This window comes from Pristiophorus japonicus, chromosome 24 (genome assembly GCF_044704955.1).
Source record: "Pristiophorus japonicus isolate sPriJap1 chromosome 24, sPriJap1.hap1, whole genome shotgun sequence".
In the NCBI taxonomy this organism is placed as follows: Eukaryota; Metazoa; Chordata; class Chondrichthyes; family Pristiophoridae; genus Pristiophorus; species Pristiophorus japonicus.
Window position 1 is genome coordinate 12,666,151 of NC_092000.1, and position 17,679 is coordinate 12,683,829.

Below are 17,679 nucleotides of genomic sequence, written 5' to 3' on the forward strand. Positions count from 1 at the left end.
TCACCATTACTGCCCCAAAATCAGCAAAGCCGAAAATCCAGGTCTATGTAGAGTCTGCTGCTGAGATACCTCCCTGTGATGGCAACTAAACAAACGCTGAAGGAACGTTTGGAGTTGCCGTCTTTTGGATGAGACGTTAAACCGAGGCCACGTCTGCCCTCTTAGGTGGACATAAAAGATCCCATGGCACTATTTCGAAGAAGAGCAGGGGGAGTTATCCCCGGTGTCCTGGGACCAATATTTATCCCTCAATCAACATCACTAAAACAGGTTATCTGGTCATTATCACGTTGCTGTTTGTGGGAGCTTGCTGTGCGCAAATTGGCTACAGCGTTTCCCACATTACAACAGTGACGACAACTCCAAAAGTACTTCATTGGCTGAAAAGCGCTTTGAGATGTCCGGTGTTCGTGAAAAGGCGCTATATAAATACAAATCTTTCTTTCTTTATAAGATGGTGATGGAGAGAGACTTCAGAAACCTGCTCTGCAGAGTGACCTAGTGGCCAGAGCCTGCAATTACGTTGTGACAGTTGACATAGCAAAATTGAATGGGAAATGTTGAGAGTAAAAAAGCGTGACTAAAACCTGTGACCACGGTTAGTAAGGCTTGTGCACAGGAAGTGCAGGCCTACGGCAGATTATTAATGATATATCGATATAGATATAGGAATACTGGTTGGTGCTTCTGTGGTAGAGCCAATGCCCGGAAATGAAGAGCTGGACTCCTGTGAAGGTGCAGAAAACCATGCCTTCTGAATTGGTTGCCAGTGCATCTTCAGGAGGCACAGGTCGGGACATCAACTCTTGTTGGCACTAAGGGTTATGGAACCAAGGCGGGTCAGATGGAGTTAAGAAGCAGATCAGCCGTGTTCTAACCAAATGGTGGAACAGGCTCGAGGGGCTGAATGGCCTGCTCCTGTTCCTATGTTCCTAGCATTTTTCCAAAAGCAAATAATTCATCCTCCCACCCTTCCCGGACAAAGTCATCACCACTCACAATTTGTTCGATTGCTGTGCTTGAAGGAAAATATTCAGTTACCATAATAGGAAGAGCTAGGTGTTCAGGATAAACCTGAACTAATTTATTAAAATGAAGTCTTAACCCGGGGCTGAAACTTTAACCTGTGTCCGCACTGTCACAATACAATTTGCCGACCGAGAAATTGGTCTCGGGCCTTGGCCCATAATGCGAGGTGTCAGGTCGACCGCCTGTTTTACGCATCGCCTGACAGACTGCGGTGAGACTGAATGTCAGGCGCTGCGTACAACGGGCGGCTGATCCGATTAGCGCCCGTTCCGTGCCTCCGCCCGAGACCGAATTTCCAGCCGTATTACAGTTTTTTTTTAAACAGTATGCAGCAGCAACAACAGCGACGGCAACTAAAAGTAGACGTGCATTAAGGGAACACTGCGGTATATGAAAACTTGCGAACGAGTAAATTAGCGGAATACACCCGTGCGCATGCCGAGGGTGAATGAGAGCTGGGGCCGTCAAGTAGCGGTCGGCAGTACAAACGAGGCAGTGAGAGCCTCGGGGGTGAAAGGAATATAGAAGGGCATACTTCTGAGACACCAGACATCGAAAACAGAAATAACAAACATGTTCCCGTGCTAGGAAAGAGAGAGTTAGTTCGAAAATAACATACAAGACATTTGGCTAGAATTGAACAGTAATCCAGTAATTCTTGTTGATCGCAACACAACGAAATGCTACATTGTCTCGGGTAAACAGTTGTTATGAGTACATTTATTATGAAATCAGTAATGCGGATCTTCAGGGAATCTGGCACGAATTTCTTTGGAGTGGAGAAGGTCGAGGGGAGATTGAATAGAGGTCCAAATTATCAGGAGTAAATGAAGGAGAAACCATTAGCTTTGGCAGGCAGCTTGGTAACCAGGGGACGCAGATTTGAGATAATCGGCAAAAGAACCGGAGGGGCTGACGAGGAGAATATTTTTATACGCTGCAAGTGGCTATGATCTGAAATGTGCTAGCCTGAAGCAGCAACTTTCTAAAGGGAATTGGATAAATATCTGAAAGAAAAATCTATAAGGCTACAAGGGAAAGAGCAGGAGGGAGTGGGACTAATTGGATCGTTCTTTCAAAGAGCAGGCACTGGCATGATGGGCCGAATGGCCTCCTTCTACGCCGTATTGATTTGTGAGTGTTTTGTGGTGGAGGAGCGGCGAGAGATCATGGTGGAGGTGCGGTGAATGTTTGCGGCGGAGGAGCGGCGAGAGATCATGGCGGAGGTGCGATGAATGTTTGTGGCGGAGGAGCGGCGAGAGATCATGGCGGAGGTGCGATGAATGTTTGTGGCGGAGGAGCGGTGAATGAGGGTACCGGGCCCAGAAGAGCCGAGGGCCCAGGGGCAGCACGGGCCCAGCCCACACTGTGCGATATGTGCGCGCACTGGGTCTGTGCAGCAGAGCAGGTCTCCAGTTGTCCTGGTTAACCCTTGCCACTGGACCAAGACCCAGCTCTGTCGAGCCCGTGTGGTGGCTGGTGTGCAACGGTCACCACACGTTAAAAAAATCCACGCACAGGCATCGTCCACCCCCTCAATTGGAGTTCAGGACCTGGAACATCGGGTCCTTCATTGAAACATCTGTGAACTCTTGTGGAAGCAAGTCATCCTCGTTCGAGGGACCGCATGTGATGATGATGATTTTTGAGGGTAAATACCGCTAGACTTCCCATCAGCGAGCGAGTCAGTAATGAATAGACACAGGAATTTCACGAGAAGAATGGAGGCAGCAATTTAGAAGACATTTTCTTCTTTTGCATAGCGAGTTATTAGAAGGGGAACTGCTTTGTCACAAGTGGCTATTGAGGGCGGGAACGTAACATTGTTTAAAAAAAAAAATGTGAACTGGATATGAAAATGAAGGCGAAAAGGTAGACTATAAACGGACGTGGGGAGGTGGAGTTGTGAGTAGATAGCTCCAATTAAGGAGCTAGCCCCGATAGGGGCATAGTGGGCCAAATGGCCTCTTTCTGTGCTTTAATCGCCCTAATTTTTGTGTATTTTGATTCACTGGCCACGGAAACTGGAAATTGATCACAGACCGCTGACAACGATGGGCAATTAAAATGTTCAGGGAGTTGAATTGCGAGTGATGGGCTTTGGGAGTTCAGAGCCCCATGGAATGCACTGGGCCTTTTAAAGGGACAGAGCCTACAACACGGTTGGGAAGACCTGTGCGCCATTTTGCTTGCAGCCGCTCCACTCACTATCGATGCGTTAAATGTTTTTTTCGCGATTCAGCGCTTGGGGAAACAGAAAAGCTTCTTCAAATTAAAGGATGGACCCAAAGAGGAAGAATCTGTCTATTTTAAAGAAGGACCCTGCTTCCTTCGCGCGAGTGTCACGTCTGCGCTCCCCCCACCCCCCCCCCCCCTCGCTCGTTGGAAAGAGCAGGTTAAGATCGGGACACGGCATGAAGGCAGCGGGATCAGAGTAGGGCAAGTGAGTGGCCTGATTTTAACTTCCACCCCTAGCCCCGGCCTGGTCTCCACCAGTCAAAGGGGGAGGTAAAAATCGGACCGACTGATTCACATGTCACACCGCCTGATGGGTTAAAATTTCAGCTTGGAGCAATTTTATGCATCGACAATTTAGAAACAAAAACTGGCACGATAATGCCGATCAAAAATGTGTCACGATGTGCTATTGTTTGATTTCCACCCCTTTTTTTGTGATCCTTTTCCTTTCTGAAGGACAGCACCCCAATGCCGCGCAGTGTTACAGAGGGCGTGCGGGGAGGGCAGTTAGTTCTCAACGCAAGAGTCGCTCAATTTGATTGTCCTCGCAGATGGCCCAAGCGTTCATCTCCTCCACCATTTAAACTGCCTCCAAGTAGCCCCACTTGCTCATTCGCTCCTCCACCAACCCTTCATTCTCCAAAAGCGCTCCCATATTTCCCCCCTCCCCACCGCCTCAGAAATCCGTGAATCCTGTCAAACAGCACGGCCAAAGAAATAGCTTTTCCAGCTAGAGTTCCGGGCGGCGCTTCACGAGAATCTCTCGTCGTTCCTTGAAGAGGAAGAACGGGTTCTCGGGCCACCCAGAGAGAGGCTCTCGCAGCACGGTGCCCGGTATAAACAGGGCGTTGGTGAGCACAGCGCCACTCCGCCATTGGAAGTCGGCCATTTTACCTCAACGGTCACCGTTTTCCTTGATCTGGTGATTGCTGTGGCAGTTTTTTGCGGAGGTTTGGGGAGAAACAGAAAGACCTGCGCCGAACTGATTTGACAAGGAGAAAAATTTCCAACAAAATTGGGCTCGAGCAGCTTGCAAGCAAAGTGCGAAGAGGCAGGAAGCGATGGTCTAAAAAGGGTCATCGACTCTGAAGATAGTTTCGAATTGAAGGGCGGATTTGATGGTGAACTGCAATGAACAGCAACAGAGATGGCACAAAAGTATAGCACAAAGCAAATCTATTCCTGGAGTAGTTAGGATTGGGAACGGACTGCCTAATGGGGTCAGTAGCCTTTAGAGGCAGTTCAGAGAAGGTTCACTCGGTTGATTCCTGAGATGAAAGGGTTGTCTTATGAAGAAAGGTTGGGCCTGTACTCACTGAAGTTTAGAAGAATGAGGTGTGATCTTATTGTAACGTATAAGATTCTGACGGGGCTGGGCAGGGTAGATGCAGAGAGGATGTTTCCCCTCGTGGGGGAATCTAGAACTAGGGGGCACAGTCTCAGTACAAGGGGTCGCCCATTTAAAATGGAGATGAGGAGGAATTTCTTCTCTCAGAGGGTCGTGAATCTTTGGAATTCTCTACCCCAGAGAGCTGTGGAGGCTGGGTCATTGAATGTATTGAAGGTGGAGATAGATAGATTTTTGAACGATAAGGGAAATAAAGGGTTATGGGGAACGGAGCAGGGAAGTGGAGTTGATGTCAAGATCAGATCAGCCATGATCTTATTGAATGGCGGAGCAGGCTCAAGGGGCCAAATGGCCGACTCCCGCTCTTATTTCTTAATGTTCAAAAGGGATTTGGATAAATACTCGAAGGGGAAAAGATTGCAGGGATATGGGGAAAGAGCGGGGGAGGGAATGGGACTAACTGGATTGTTCTTTGAAAGAGTGGCGCTGACTCAATTGGCCTAATGGCCTCCTGTGCTGTACTCTTCTATGATTCTATGATCAGTTTAGCATATGACAATTAAATTAACTGATAAGAATGATAGAGATGATATTGTGAGGGATATTGACTCCAATGAACAAAATGTTGAATCATTGTGGGTGGAGATTAGAGATAGTAAGGGGAAAAAGTCACTGGTCGGCGTAGTTTATAGGCCCCCAAATAATAACTTCATGGTGGGGCGGGCAATAATCAAGGGAATAATGGAGGCATGTGAAAAAGGAACGGCAGTAGTTATGGGGGATTTTAACCTACATATCGATTGGTCAAATCAAATCGCAGGGGGTAGCCTTGAGGAGGAATTCATAGAATGCATACGGGATTGTTTCTTAGAACAGTATGTTACAGAGCCTATAAGGGAGCAAGCCATTTTGGATCTGGTCCTGTGTAACAAGACAAGAAAAATAAACGATCTCCTCGTAAAAGATCCTCTCGGAATGAGTGATCACAATATTTGTAATACAGATTGAGGATGAGGAAGTTGTGTCAGAAACGAGCGTACTATGCTTAAACAAAGGGGACTACAGTGGGATGAGGGCAGAGTTGGCTAAAGTAGACTGGAAACAAGGACTAAACGGTGGCACAATTGAGGAACAGTGGAGGACTTTTAAGGAGCTCTTTCATAATGCGCAACAAAAATATATTCCAGTGAAAACGAAGGGCGGCAAGAGAAGAGATAACCAGCCGTGGATAACCAAGGAAATAAAGGAAAGTATCAAATCAAAGACCAATGCATATAAGGTGGTCAAGGTTAGTGGGAAACTAGAGGATTGGAAAGATTTTAAGCAACAGCAAAGAATGACTAAAAAAGCAATAAAGAAAGGGAAGATAGATTACGAAGGTCAACTTGCGCAAAACATAAAAACAGATAGTAAAAGCTTTTACAGATATATAAAACGGAAAAGAGTGACTAAAGTAAATGTTGGTCCCTTAGAAGATGAAAAGGGGGATTTAATAATGGGAAATGTGGAAATGGCTGAGACCTTAAACAATTATTTTGCTTCCGTCTTCACAGTGGAAGACGCAAAAACCATGCCAAAAATTGCTGGTCATAGGAATGTGGGAAGGGAGGACCTTGAGACTATCACTAGGGAGGTAGTGCTGGACAGGCTAATGGGACTGAAGGTAGACAAGTCCCCTGGTCCTGATGAAATGCATCCCAGGGTATTAAAAGAGATGGCGGAAGTTATAGCAGATGCATTTGTTATAATCTACCAAAATTCTCTGGACTCTGGGGAGGTACCAGCGGATTGGAGAGCAGCTAATGTAACGCCTCTGTTTAAAAAAGGGGGCAGGCAAAAGGCAGGTAACTATAGGCCGGTTAGTTTAACATCTGTAGTGGGGAAAATGCTTGAAACTATCATTAAGGAAGAAATAGCGGGACATCTGAATAGAAATAGTGCAATCAAGCAGACGCAGCATGGATTCATGAAAGGGAAATCATGTTTAACTAACTTACTGGAATTCTTTGAGGATATAACGAGCACCGATGGATGTGGTGTATTTAGATTTCCAAAAGGCATTCGATAAGGTGCCACACAAAAGGTTACTGCAGAAGATAAAGGTACGCGGAGTCAGAGGAAATGTATTAGCATGGATAGAGAATTGGCTGGCGAACAGAAAGCAGAGAGTCGGGATAAATGGGTCCTTTTCCGGTTGGAAATCAGTGGTTAGTGGTGTGCCACAGGGATCAGTGCTGGGACCACAACTGTTTACAATATACATAGATGACCTAGAGGAGGGGACAGAGTGTAGTGCAACAAAATTTGCAGATGACACTAAGATTAGTGGGAAAGAGGGTTGTGTAGAGGACACAGAGAGGCTATAAGGAGATTTGGATAAATTAAGCGAATGGGCTAAGGTTTGGCAGATGGAATACAATGTCGGAAAGTGTGAGGTCATCCACCTTGGGAAAAAAAACAGTAAAAGGAAATATTATTTGAATGGGGAGAAATTACAACATGCTGTTGTGCAGAGGGACCTGGGGGTCCTTGTGCATGAATCCCAAAAGGTTAGTTTGCAGGTGCAGCAGGTAATCAGGAAGGCAAATGGAATGTTGGCCTTCATTGCGAGAGGGATGGAGTACAAAAGCAGGGAGGTCTTGCTGCAACTGTATAAGGTATTGGTAAGGCCGCACCTAGAGTACTGCGTGCAGTTTTGGTCACCTTACTTAAGGAAGGATATACTAGCTTTGGAAGGGGTACAGAGACGATTCACTAGGCTGATTCGAGAAATGAGGGGTTTACCTTATGATGATAGATTGAGTAGACTGGGTCTTTACTCCTTGGAGTTCAGAAGGATGAGGGGTGATCTTATAGAAACATTTAAAATCATGAAAGGGATAGGCAAGATAGAGGCAGAGAGGTTGTTTCCACTGGTCGGGGAGACTAGAACTAGGGGGCACAGCCTCAAAATACGGAGGAGCCAATTTAAAACCGAGTTGAGAAGGAATTTCTTCTCCCAGAGGGTTGTGAATCTGTGGAATTCTCTGCCCAAGGAAGCAGTTGAGGCTAGCTCATTGAATGTTTTCAAGTCAAAGAGAGATAGATTTTTAATCAATAAGGGAATTAAGGGTTACGGGGAGAGGGCGGGTAAGTGGAGCTGAGTCCACGACCAGATCAGCCATGATCTTATTGAATGGCGGAGCGGGCTCGAGGGGCTAGATGGCCTACTCCTGTTCCTAATTCTTATGTTCTTATGAATAGCTAAAAAAAAGATGTCTGTTGCCTAACATTCAATTCTTCTTGGGCAGTCCCTCGAATCGAGGATGACTTGCTTCCACGCCAAAAAGGGATGAGTTCACAGGTGTTTCAATGAAGGACCTAATATTCCGGATCCTGAACCACATGTCGAAGGGTGGAAGATGCCTGTGCGTGGATTTTTTTTAGCATGTGGTGGCCGTTGCACACCAGCCACCACACAGGCTTGACAGAGCTAGGTCTTGGTCCAGTGGCAAGGATTACCCAAGATGACTGGAGACTTGCTCTGCAGCACGGACCTGGTGCGCACGTATCGCAGTGTGGACTGGCCCGTGCTGCCCCTGGGCCCTTGCCTCTTCTGGGCCCCGAACTCACGCCTCTCAACGCCAGCTACTATACCGAAGGTCAGTGGTGTAACCATTGACGGTTTAGCTCATTTAACTGGATTACTGGGGAGCATGTTGAATTCTAGCCCTTTGTCAGCATGGAGGCTTTGGAATATTAATTACCTCTTCACGCCGTAGGCCATGTTAAGTAAATTGTCCAGCCTGTGAAGGAAAGAGAGACGGAAGGAAGGGTGGATGTTAGTACCTATGAAACAGTAGCGTATTTATTTCAAGAGAGAGACAGACAGAGAGAGACAGAGAGACCAATAGCAGATACATGGCATCAGGTACCAACACATGTCAAAGCAGACCCTTTTCCTATTATGCCTGTGCCTGGGACAGAAACATGAGATTAACATGACTGCTGAATTAAGGAGGTGTGGAATGTCCGAAGGTGATTATGTGGGTTTGACACGATCACTAGATTGTAGCATTTGTTGGAAAAAGATTCATCAACAATAACCTGCTATATGATCTCTTGCCAATTGCATGTCAAAGTGTCTATTTGTATCTATTTTGTCACAAATCAAGTTTAATAAAACCCAATTGTTTGGTTTTGGATCAACTTGGGTTCAGTTTGCAGGAGTTGCAATATTAGAGTGTCACAGAAGCACGCATTTACATTCAATTGCATTGCAAGTCAAGAATTCAGTGTCTAACCCCCGATTTAAAGTATAGTGGTCTCCGGATAAAATATATGTCCAGTGCAGGTGTAAGATTCATATATATATGTTCCTTTAAATCCTGTGGAAAAACAGGATTGCAGTCTACCAGGCTTCTGACCTTTTATTCAGCATTATGTTTTTTCATCCCCGGGATGTGGGCGTCGCTGGCAAGGCCGGCATTTATTGCCCGTCCCTTGTGGTCCTTGAGACACGGCTTGATAGGGTAGATGCAGAGAGGATGTTTCCCCCGGGCTGGGGAGTCTAGAGTCTCAGACTAAGGGATCGGCCATTTAGGACTGAGATGAGGAGAAATGTCTTCACTCAGAGGGTGGTGAATCTTTGGAATTCTCTGCCCCAGAGGGCTGTGGAGGCTCAGTCGTTGAGTATATTCAAGGCAGAGATTGATGGATTTTTGAATATTAAGGGAATCGAGTGATTATGGGGACAGTGCAGGCAAGTGGAGTTGAGGCAGAAGATCAGCCATGATCTCATTGAATGGCGGAGGGGCCAAATGGCCGACTCCCGCTCCTAATTCTTATGTAAGGTGGTGGTGAGCCGCCGCCTTGAACAATTGAGTGACTTGAGAGGCTTCTTCAGAGGGTAGTTAAGATGTAGGATTGGAGTCACATATGGGCCAGACCGGGTAAGGACAGCAGGTTTCCTTCCCTGAAGGGCATCCGCGAACCAGTTGGGTTTTTAACGACAATTTGATATTTTCAGAGTCTCTGTAACTGATCCCTTCTTATTTCCAGATTGTTTTTAAATTGAATTCAAAATTCTCCAACTGCCATGGTGGGATTTGAACTCAATACACGGACGCCAATCTGTCACATCATTTCCCATTGGCTTCTGGCTACTCCCAATGCATCATGCCAGTTTAATCGCTTGATATCTCACCACTCTGTACGCTGACATTTTTCAGCTATCTTGCGTACACTAACAATACATGTTATGACTCACTCATGGCTGACGCACTGATTACACGGACCGACAGATTTCTGTAGCCATTTCTGTGCAAAAATAAAAATCCAATTTCCTCCTTGTCTCTCCTCAAGTCACCCACTCATCGCTGAAGGGTTGTGACATTCACAGAGCTGTTTGTCCGCCAGGGTAATGAAAGCGTGGAGGAGGTCACAGCTCATCCAATTCCTGCCCTAATCCAACACCACACTTGTACACTTTCCAACTAAAGTCCCTAGATAGTGCAGGAACATGGATGATTTAAAAAAAATATTCATTCTCCGGGAGGTTATGCTTGAACTGTACAAAACACTAGTAAGGCCACAGCTAGAGTAATGCGTGCAGTTCTGGTCACCACATTACAGGAAAGATGTGATTGCACTGGAGAGGGTACAGAGGAGACTTATGAGGATGTTGCCTGGACTGGAGAATTTTGGCTATGAGGATAGATTGGATAGGCTGGGTTTGTTTTCTTTGGAACAGAGGAGGCTGAGGGGAGACCTTATTGAGTTGTATAAAATTATGAGGGGCCCAGGTAGAGTGGATAGGAAGGACCTGTTTCCCTTAGCGGAGGGGTCAACAACCAGGGGGCATCGATTTAAAGTAATTGGGGGGAGGTTTAGAGGGAATTTGAGGGGAAATTTCTAGGGTGAACTCACTGCCTGAAAGGGTGGTAGAGGCAGAAACCCTCATCACATTTAAAGGGTACTTGAAGTGCCGTGACCTGCCCATCCCGAATTGCCCCTTGAACAACTGGGTGTCTCGCTTGGCCAATTCAGAGGGCAGTTAAGAGTCAACCATATCGCTGTGGCTTTGGAGTCACGTATCGGCCAGACCGGGTAAAGACGGCAGATTTCCTTCCCTAAAGGGGCATTAGTGAACCAGATGGGTTTTTTTATGATAATCTGGTAGTTTCATGGTCACACTAGCTTTTTCTTCCAAATTAATTTAAATTCCCCCTGCTGCCGTGGTGGGATTTGAACTTGTGTCTCCAGATCATTAATCTGGGCCTCTGGATTTTTTGTCCAGTAACATAATCACTAAATTACCATTCCCATATGTTCATTCGTGTCCAAGGTAATCTCAGTGACTTCAATAAAAGTGCAAGTGACTGGTAGAGATATCAAAAGCATGAATGTTAGTTCAATGGGTGCCATTGATGATGTAGCATTGGGTGGTAGTGATCCTAAACTCTTACCATTTCATAACCCACATTAGCACAACATTCATGATGTTGGATTTCTTATATTATTAGTCCTCTTGACTTCTATAGGAAAGGGACTATGTCATTAAATGTTCTTGGAGCTGAAGACTTGCATCAACAAATTCTTGTTCAAAATATCCAGATTGGGATCAAACATGGTTATAAAGTACTTTTTAATCCCCTCGGGCTTTTTTAAAAAAAAAAGTAATTTACACCAAGATATTTCAGTCAAGTTGTTGTTAAAATGCAAAGTCAGCCCTTCCAAGCTGTGAAGGCATGGATCTAAGCCTGCGTAGCCTCCAGTTAAACTGAGACAATTCAGCAGTCATGGGTCGCCATGTTGTACCTCAGCCACCCTGTTGGCCAGGTTCACCTGGCACAAATGCATCATGGGAATTCGGTTCGCCACACCAACTTGACCGAAAGGTGGAACTGGAGTCCCACAATGCACTGGGCCATCCCGGACACACCCGGCAACGACGGAGGAGGGCCCCCCCCATTGGTGGACGATGCGGCTAAGCTCACCTGAATCGCTGTGCCTGGTGGTGAAGGGGACCAGGATATCGGCGGCTAGTGGACTGATATAGCTGAGACAGCAGGGCCTGGCCAGTCTTTTGACTGGGGTTGTTAGCGAACTTCACTGTGATGGGCTCCGTCGCTCCGAGGGGTTTCTGCCCGTTCAACCCCTTAATCGCTTCCTCTGCCTCTATCCTCTTGTCAAATCGGATGAAGCCAACCCCTCGGGAGACACCTATTCGGGAAAAGGCAAAACGAGATAAGCTGCCTGCAGTTCTCCTGCCTCAAGGCGCGTGACTGTAATTTATTTATATAAAGCACAGTGTGAACACGTCTGCTGGTTTGTCTTCATCCCAATTTACTCGCCTCTTGACTCTCAGTGGGCAGCACTCTTGCCTCTGAGTCAGAAGGTTGTGGGTTCAAGTCCCACTCCAGGGATTTGAGCACAGAAATCTAGGCTGACACTCCCAGTGCAGTGCTGAGGGAGCCCTGCACTTGCCGGAGGTGCCGTCTGTCAGATGAGACGTTAAACCGAGGCCCTGTCTGCTCTCTCAGGTGGACGTAAAAGATCCCATGGCACTATTTCAAAGAAGAGCAGGGGGAGCTATCCCCGGTGTCCTTGCATTGGAAGCAGTTCAGGGAAGGTTCACTGGGTTGATTCCTGAGATGAAGGGGTTGTCTTATGAAGAAAGGTTGAGCAGGTTGGGCCTGTACTCATTGTTTACAAGAATGAGAGGTGATCTTATTGAAACGTATAAGATTCTGAGGTGGATTGACAGGGTAGATGCAAAGAGGATGTTTCCCCTCGTGGGGGAAATCTAGAACTAGGGGGCATAGTTTTAGAATAAGGGGTCGCCCATTTAAAACGGAAATGAGGAAGAATTTCTTCTCACAGAGGGTGAGGAACCTGTGGAATTCTCTGCCCCAGAGAGCTGTGGAGGCTGGGTCATTGAATATATTTAAGGTGCAGATAGACAGATTTTTGAATGATCAGGGACCGAAGGGTTATGGGGAGCGGGCGGGGAAGTGGAGTTGAGGCCAAGAGCAGATCAGCCGTGATACAGGTGCGATGTCCAAAATTCGGAATGTTTCGGAATCCGGACACTGTGGCTGATTCGTGGCGGGGTCGTCCGGAAACCGGAAAATATTCCGAAATCTGGACTCGACCACCTGACCTCCCCCCGCCTCGGCCCGACCTCCGGCGGCCCGACCTCCGGCGGCCCGACCTCCGGCGGCCCGACCTCCGGCGGCCTGACCTCCCCCGACCCGTGGGGTGCTTTCTGTGGGTCTCACTATGGTAGAATGATCCATCATTGAGAGTCAACATCTGGCACTGTCCTTCTCAGGGACATCTCATGTCTGACAATCATTGAGAAATTACCCTCCCCCAAACCATACTGCTCTATTGACGGAGTGAAACTGGCTGATACTCCAGGGCAGGAAGTGGAATAACAATTTTGGATAAAACAGTCAATCGTTTCAATATTATTGGTTGCTGAGCATCTTCAGTTAGGTCGGGCTAGTCAACCTTGAAAGGAGGTGGCATTGTTGGCAAGGCCAGCATTTATTGCCCATCCCCAATTGCCCTCGAGAAGGTGGTGGTGAGCCGCCTTCTTGAACCGCTGCAGTCCGTGTGGTGAAGGCGCTCCCACAGTGCTGTTAGGGAGGGAGTTCCAGGATTTGACCCAGCGACGATGAAAGAATGGCCGATACATTTCCAATTCGGGATGTTGTGTGGCTGGGAGGGGAACGTGGAGGTGGTGGTTTTCCCATGCACCTGTTGCCCTTGTCCTTCTAGGCGGTAGAGGTCGCGGGTTTGGGAGGTGCTGCTGAAGAAGCCTTGGCGAGTTGCTGCAGTGCATCTTGTAGATGGTACACACTGCAGCCAGGGGGCGCCGGTGGTGGAGGGAGTGAATGTTGAAGGTGGTGGATGGGGTGCGGATCAAGCAGGTTGCTTTGTCCTGGATGGTGTCGAGCTTCTTGAGTGTTGTTGGAGCTGCACTCATCTAGGCAAGTGGGGAGTGTTCCATCACAATCCTGACTTGTGCCTTGTGTAGATGGTGGAAAGGTTTTGGGGAGTCAGGAGGTGAGACACTCGCTGCAAAATACCCAGCCTCTGACCTGCATACCTGCAAAAGTCATGGAATAATTTAACAATGGGGCAGAACTATATGAGCAAGGATGGAGAAATGGCCTCTTCAACTCCACCTATTTTGTGATCCTCTGACTGTTGATAATAAGGTAGTTACCACGATGTTGTTCGTCTCGATGTAACTAGTTGCACTTGAGGAAGGAACAGCTCTTTAAACTGCACTATAAACAATTGGGAATGGTGGAATAAACATAATTCATATCTGATTGAATAGCAATATTAGCCGTAGATTTGGGATAGGGCTCCGTATTGAGGATAGACCAGCTTGATCTTTGGGTTCATCCATCTATCGAAACATACGAACAATGATGGACATGTAAAGACCACTTGGTCCAGCGAGCCTGTCCCACACAATGGCGATACGTTGTGTATCACAACATGTACGTTCCACCCCACCCTGTGACCATGTGATCTCCTGGGAGAGGCAAAAAAAAAAGATTAAAAAACCCAGGCCAATTTGGGAGAAAAAAATTCTGGGAAATTCCTCTCCGATCCATCTCGGCGATCGAAACTAGTCCAGGAGATCAGTCTGGCCATTAAATTCCCTGCAGTACCTACCTTCTGTAAGAGTTAATCTCCGCCGCAGGCAGAAAAAAATGCAGCTTTTGCTTGAAGGAGTTCAGTAAGTCTGCATCCACCACATGAGAGGGCAGTGTGTTCCAGAGGTCTACTATTCTCTCGAAAAAGGACCACCTCCTGACATTTAACCTAGATCAAGCCTTATACAACTTAAATTAGTGCCCCTTGGTCCTACCTAACCTATTTAATTCAAATAAACAGTCAGCTGGAACACTATCTATTCCCTTCATTATCTTATAAACCTCAACCATATCACCCCTAAGTCTACGCTGCTCTAAGGTCAAGAGTCTCATGAGAGAGCTATCACGCTGGCTGTCCTCAGTTATGGTCCACTCGCCCTCGGGCCTAGCCCACACTGTGCGATATGTGCGCGCACTAGGCCCGTGCGGCAGAGCTGGTCTCCAGTCGTCCTGGTTAACCCTTGCCACTGGACCAAGGCCTAGCTCGGTCAAGCCCGTGTGGTGGCTGTTGTGCAATGGGCCACCGCACGTTAACCAGGCATCTTCCACCCTTCAACCATGCAGTTCGGGACCTGGAATACCAGGTCCGTTATTGAAACACCTGTGAACCCATCGAGCTCATCCCCTTTTGGCGCGGAAGCAAGTCATCAAAGAAGCAGAAGGAGACTGACCCACGACAGGCAGCGGTAAGGACCTTGTGCCTTACCTGTAACTTGGTCAACAAGGATACGTGAGGTGATGATTCTGCCGTACTGTGAGAACAGTTGCTCCATCTCTTTCTGGCTCATGGTTTTGGGGAGCCCGCTCACGTACAGGTTCGCATCGCGGATGGAGGCGGAGCTGGGCCGAGCATAGGAAACCTGGAAATCAGAGATGGGTAGAAATAGCCGTACTCAAAATGTAGCTGATACAAATATTTTCAGTGAGGGAAGGGGAAGGATGGAACTTTTTGCACCCCCCTCCCCCCCCCCCCCATCCCCCGGTCTTTTATTGATTTCTGGGAGCGGGGGTGGGGGGGAGAATGGTGCCTTTGTTCTCTAAGTTACTGTGCCAGAATGTGAGTGTGCGCACATGGGTTATCACACAGTGCATACCCTGCTCCAATTATCCCTGTCTCTAACCCCACTTCCCCTGAAGAAGGGTCCCGCTCCCGGAGTCTGAAAGCTCACAGATGATCAACTCGCCTGACTTGTCCTTGTGTTTGAATATATTTAAGGTGGAGATAGGCAGATTTTTCAATGATAAGGGAGTCAAGGATTATGGGGAGCGGGCGGGGAAGTGGAGCTGAGCCCAGGATCAGATCAGCCACGATCTTATTGAATGGAAGAGCAGGCCCGAGGAGTCAAATCGCTGACTCCTGCCCCTATTTCTTATGTTTGAAGTTTTCGGGGATAAAAATTCGTTCTAGCCTGGTTTGAGACAGCTAACTTTAGTGCCGGGCGATATCTACCACCTCCAACTGGGATATTCCCTTTTAGCGCCCTAAGAGGGGGCAGTGGAGCACTATGGGAAGCATCCCACAATCCTCTTGGGGCGCTAAATGCCCAATCCAGGGGCGGTAGCGCGGGGGGTGCCAAGATAGCGTCATCCCAGCGCCTGAAGAGGAGGTGTGAAATTTGCCAAAAATTGGAATGTAGGCTCCCAACAGCCTTCCACAGGTCGGAGAGGGAAGTAAATGGCAGTGCGGCTGCTAAAGAAAGGATATACTAGCCCTAGAGGGAGTGCAGCAAAGGTTCACCAGACTGATTCCTGGGATGGGGGGATTGTCGTATGGGACAGATTGAGTCGACTAGGCCTGTATTCATCGGAGTTTAGAAGAATGAGAGGGGATCTCATTGAAACGTATAAAATTCTGACAGGATTGGACAGGCTGGATGTGGGGGAAGATGTTTCCCCAGGCTGGGAAGTCTAGAACAAGGGCTCACGGTCTCAGGATACGAGGTAGGAAAATTAGGACCGAGATGAGGAGAAATGTTTTCACTCATAGAGGATGGCGAACCTGTAGAATTCTCTACCACAGAAGGCTGTAGAGGCCAAGTCACTGAATATATTTAAGAGGGAGATAGATCGATTTCTAGACACAAAAGGCATCAAGGGGCATGGGGAGATGGCGGGAAGATGGTGTTGAGATAGAGGATCAGCCATGGTCATATTGAATGGCAGTGCAGGCTCAAAGGGCTGAATGGCCGACTCCTCCTCCTATTTTCTATGTTTCTACATTAAACCACCAGTGAGGTTCGCGGCAGGCTGTCACAGCCTGGCACTCGGGCGGTAGGTCCTTAGCGGCCTGTTAGTGCCCCTTTCGGGCGCCAATGGGTGGCGTGAAGCCAACAAATTTTTTGCCTTGGCTGTTTTAAAATTGAGATTTCATTAACCTGCTCTCCTCAACTTTGGCAGGGCCACCCACCATTTTGGGGACACGGATAGGTGAGGACCACCAGCTGAAGTGTGACAGTAGACGGAGGGACCACTCACGACCGATATCGGGAAGATCTTCCGCGAAAAATGATCAGCACTTGGACTCCTGCGCAGGTTAGTGGGAGACAACAGCGTTGTGTTACTTAAGGAACTGTTGAACGCTGCGTTGAGGTGGTGATCTGGTGTATGAGGATACGTTGAGTAGGTTGGGCCTCTACTCATTGGAATTAAGAAGAATGAGAGGTGATCTTATCGAAATGTATAAGATTATGAGGGGGCTTGACAAGGTGGATGCAGAGAGGATGTTTACACTGATGGGGGGAGACTAGAACTAGAGGGCATGATCTTAGAATAAGGGGCCGCCCATTTAAAACTGAGATGAGGAGAAATTTCTTCTCTGAGGGTTGTAAGTCTGTGGAATTCTCTGCCCCAGAGAGCTGTGGAGGCTGGGTCTTTGAATATATTTAAGGCAGAGATAGACAGATTTTTGAGCGATTAAAAGAGTAAAGGATTATAGGGAGCGGGCGGGGAAGTGGAGCTGAGTCCATGATCAGATCAGCCGTGATCTTATTGAATAGCGGAGCAGGCTCGAGGGGCCAAATGGCCGATTCCTGCTCCTATTTCTTATATTCTTAACATAGGAGCAGGAGTTGGCCATTCAGCCCCTCAAGCCTGTTCCTCCGTTCGATTAGATCACAGCTGATCTGTCTTATTTCTTACGTTCTTATGAGAAATGTCTTCACTCAGACGGTTGTGACCAACATTCCCGCTAACCTGTGCGGTCTGGAGGTCCCGCTCAAGGCTCTCACCGGCTTTTATATGGGAGAAACCGCGTATGCGTGAACATTTGAATGGGCCATGCAGCCAGTTAAAGGGACAGCGCACCAAAGAAAAAGAGAGAACATTGATTGTGAATCTTTGTAATTCTCTACCCCAGAGGGCTGTGAATGCTCAGCCGTTGAGTATATTCAAGACTGAGATCGCTAG

The 17,679-nt window shown here is 47.6% G+C and overlaps 1 protein-coding gene across 6 annotated transcripts in view; it reads right to left on the bottom strand.

Annotated features, from left to right (window-relative positions):
- elavl3 (ELAV like neuron-specific RNA binding protein 3) overlaps positions 1-17,679 on the bottom strand; it is a 74,020-nt gene that overhangs the window by 23,135 nt on the left and 33,206 nt on the right. For 3 of the 6 annotated variants that reach the window (XM_070867042.1, XM_070867039.1, XM_070867038.1), the window contains exons 3-5: positions 14,981-15,134; positions 11,593-11,818; positions 8,362-8,400 (exon numbers count right to left, since the gene is read on the bottom strand). In XM_070867042.1, the coding sequence (XP_070723143.1) occupies positions 8,362-8,400; positions 11,593-11,818; positions 14,981-15,134 (419 nt within the window). Of the gene's footprint in view, positions 1-3,550; positions 3,554-8,361; positions 8,401-8,701; positions 8,705-11,592; positions 11,819-14,980; positions 15,135-17,679 lie in introns of all 6 variants that reach the window. The other 3 variants (XM_070867040.1, XM_070867044.1, XM_070867043.1) reach the window with 3 other exon arrangements.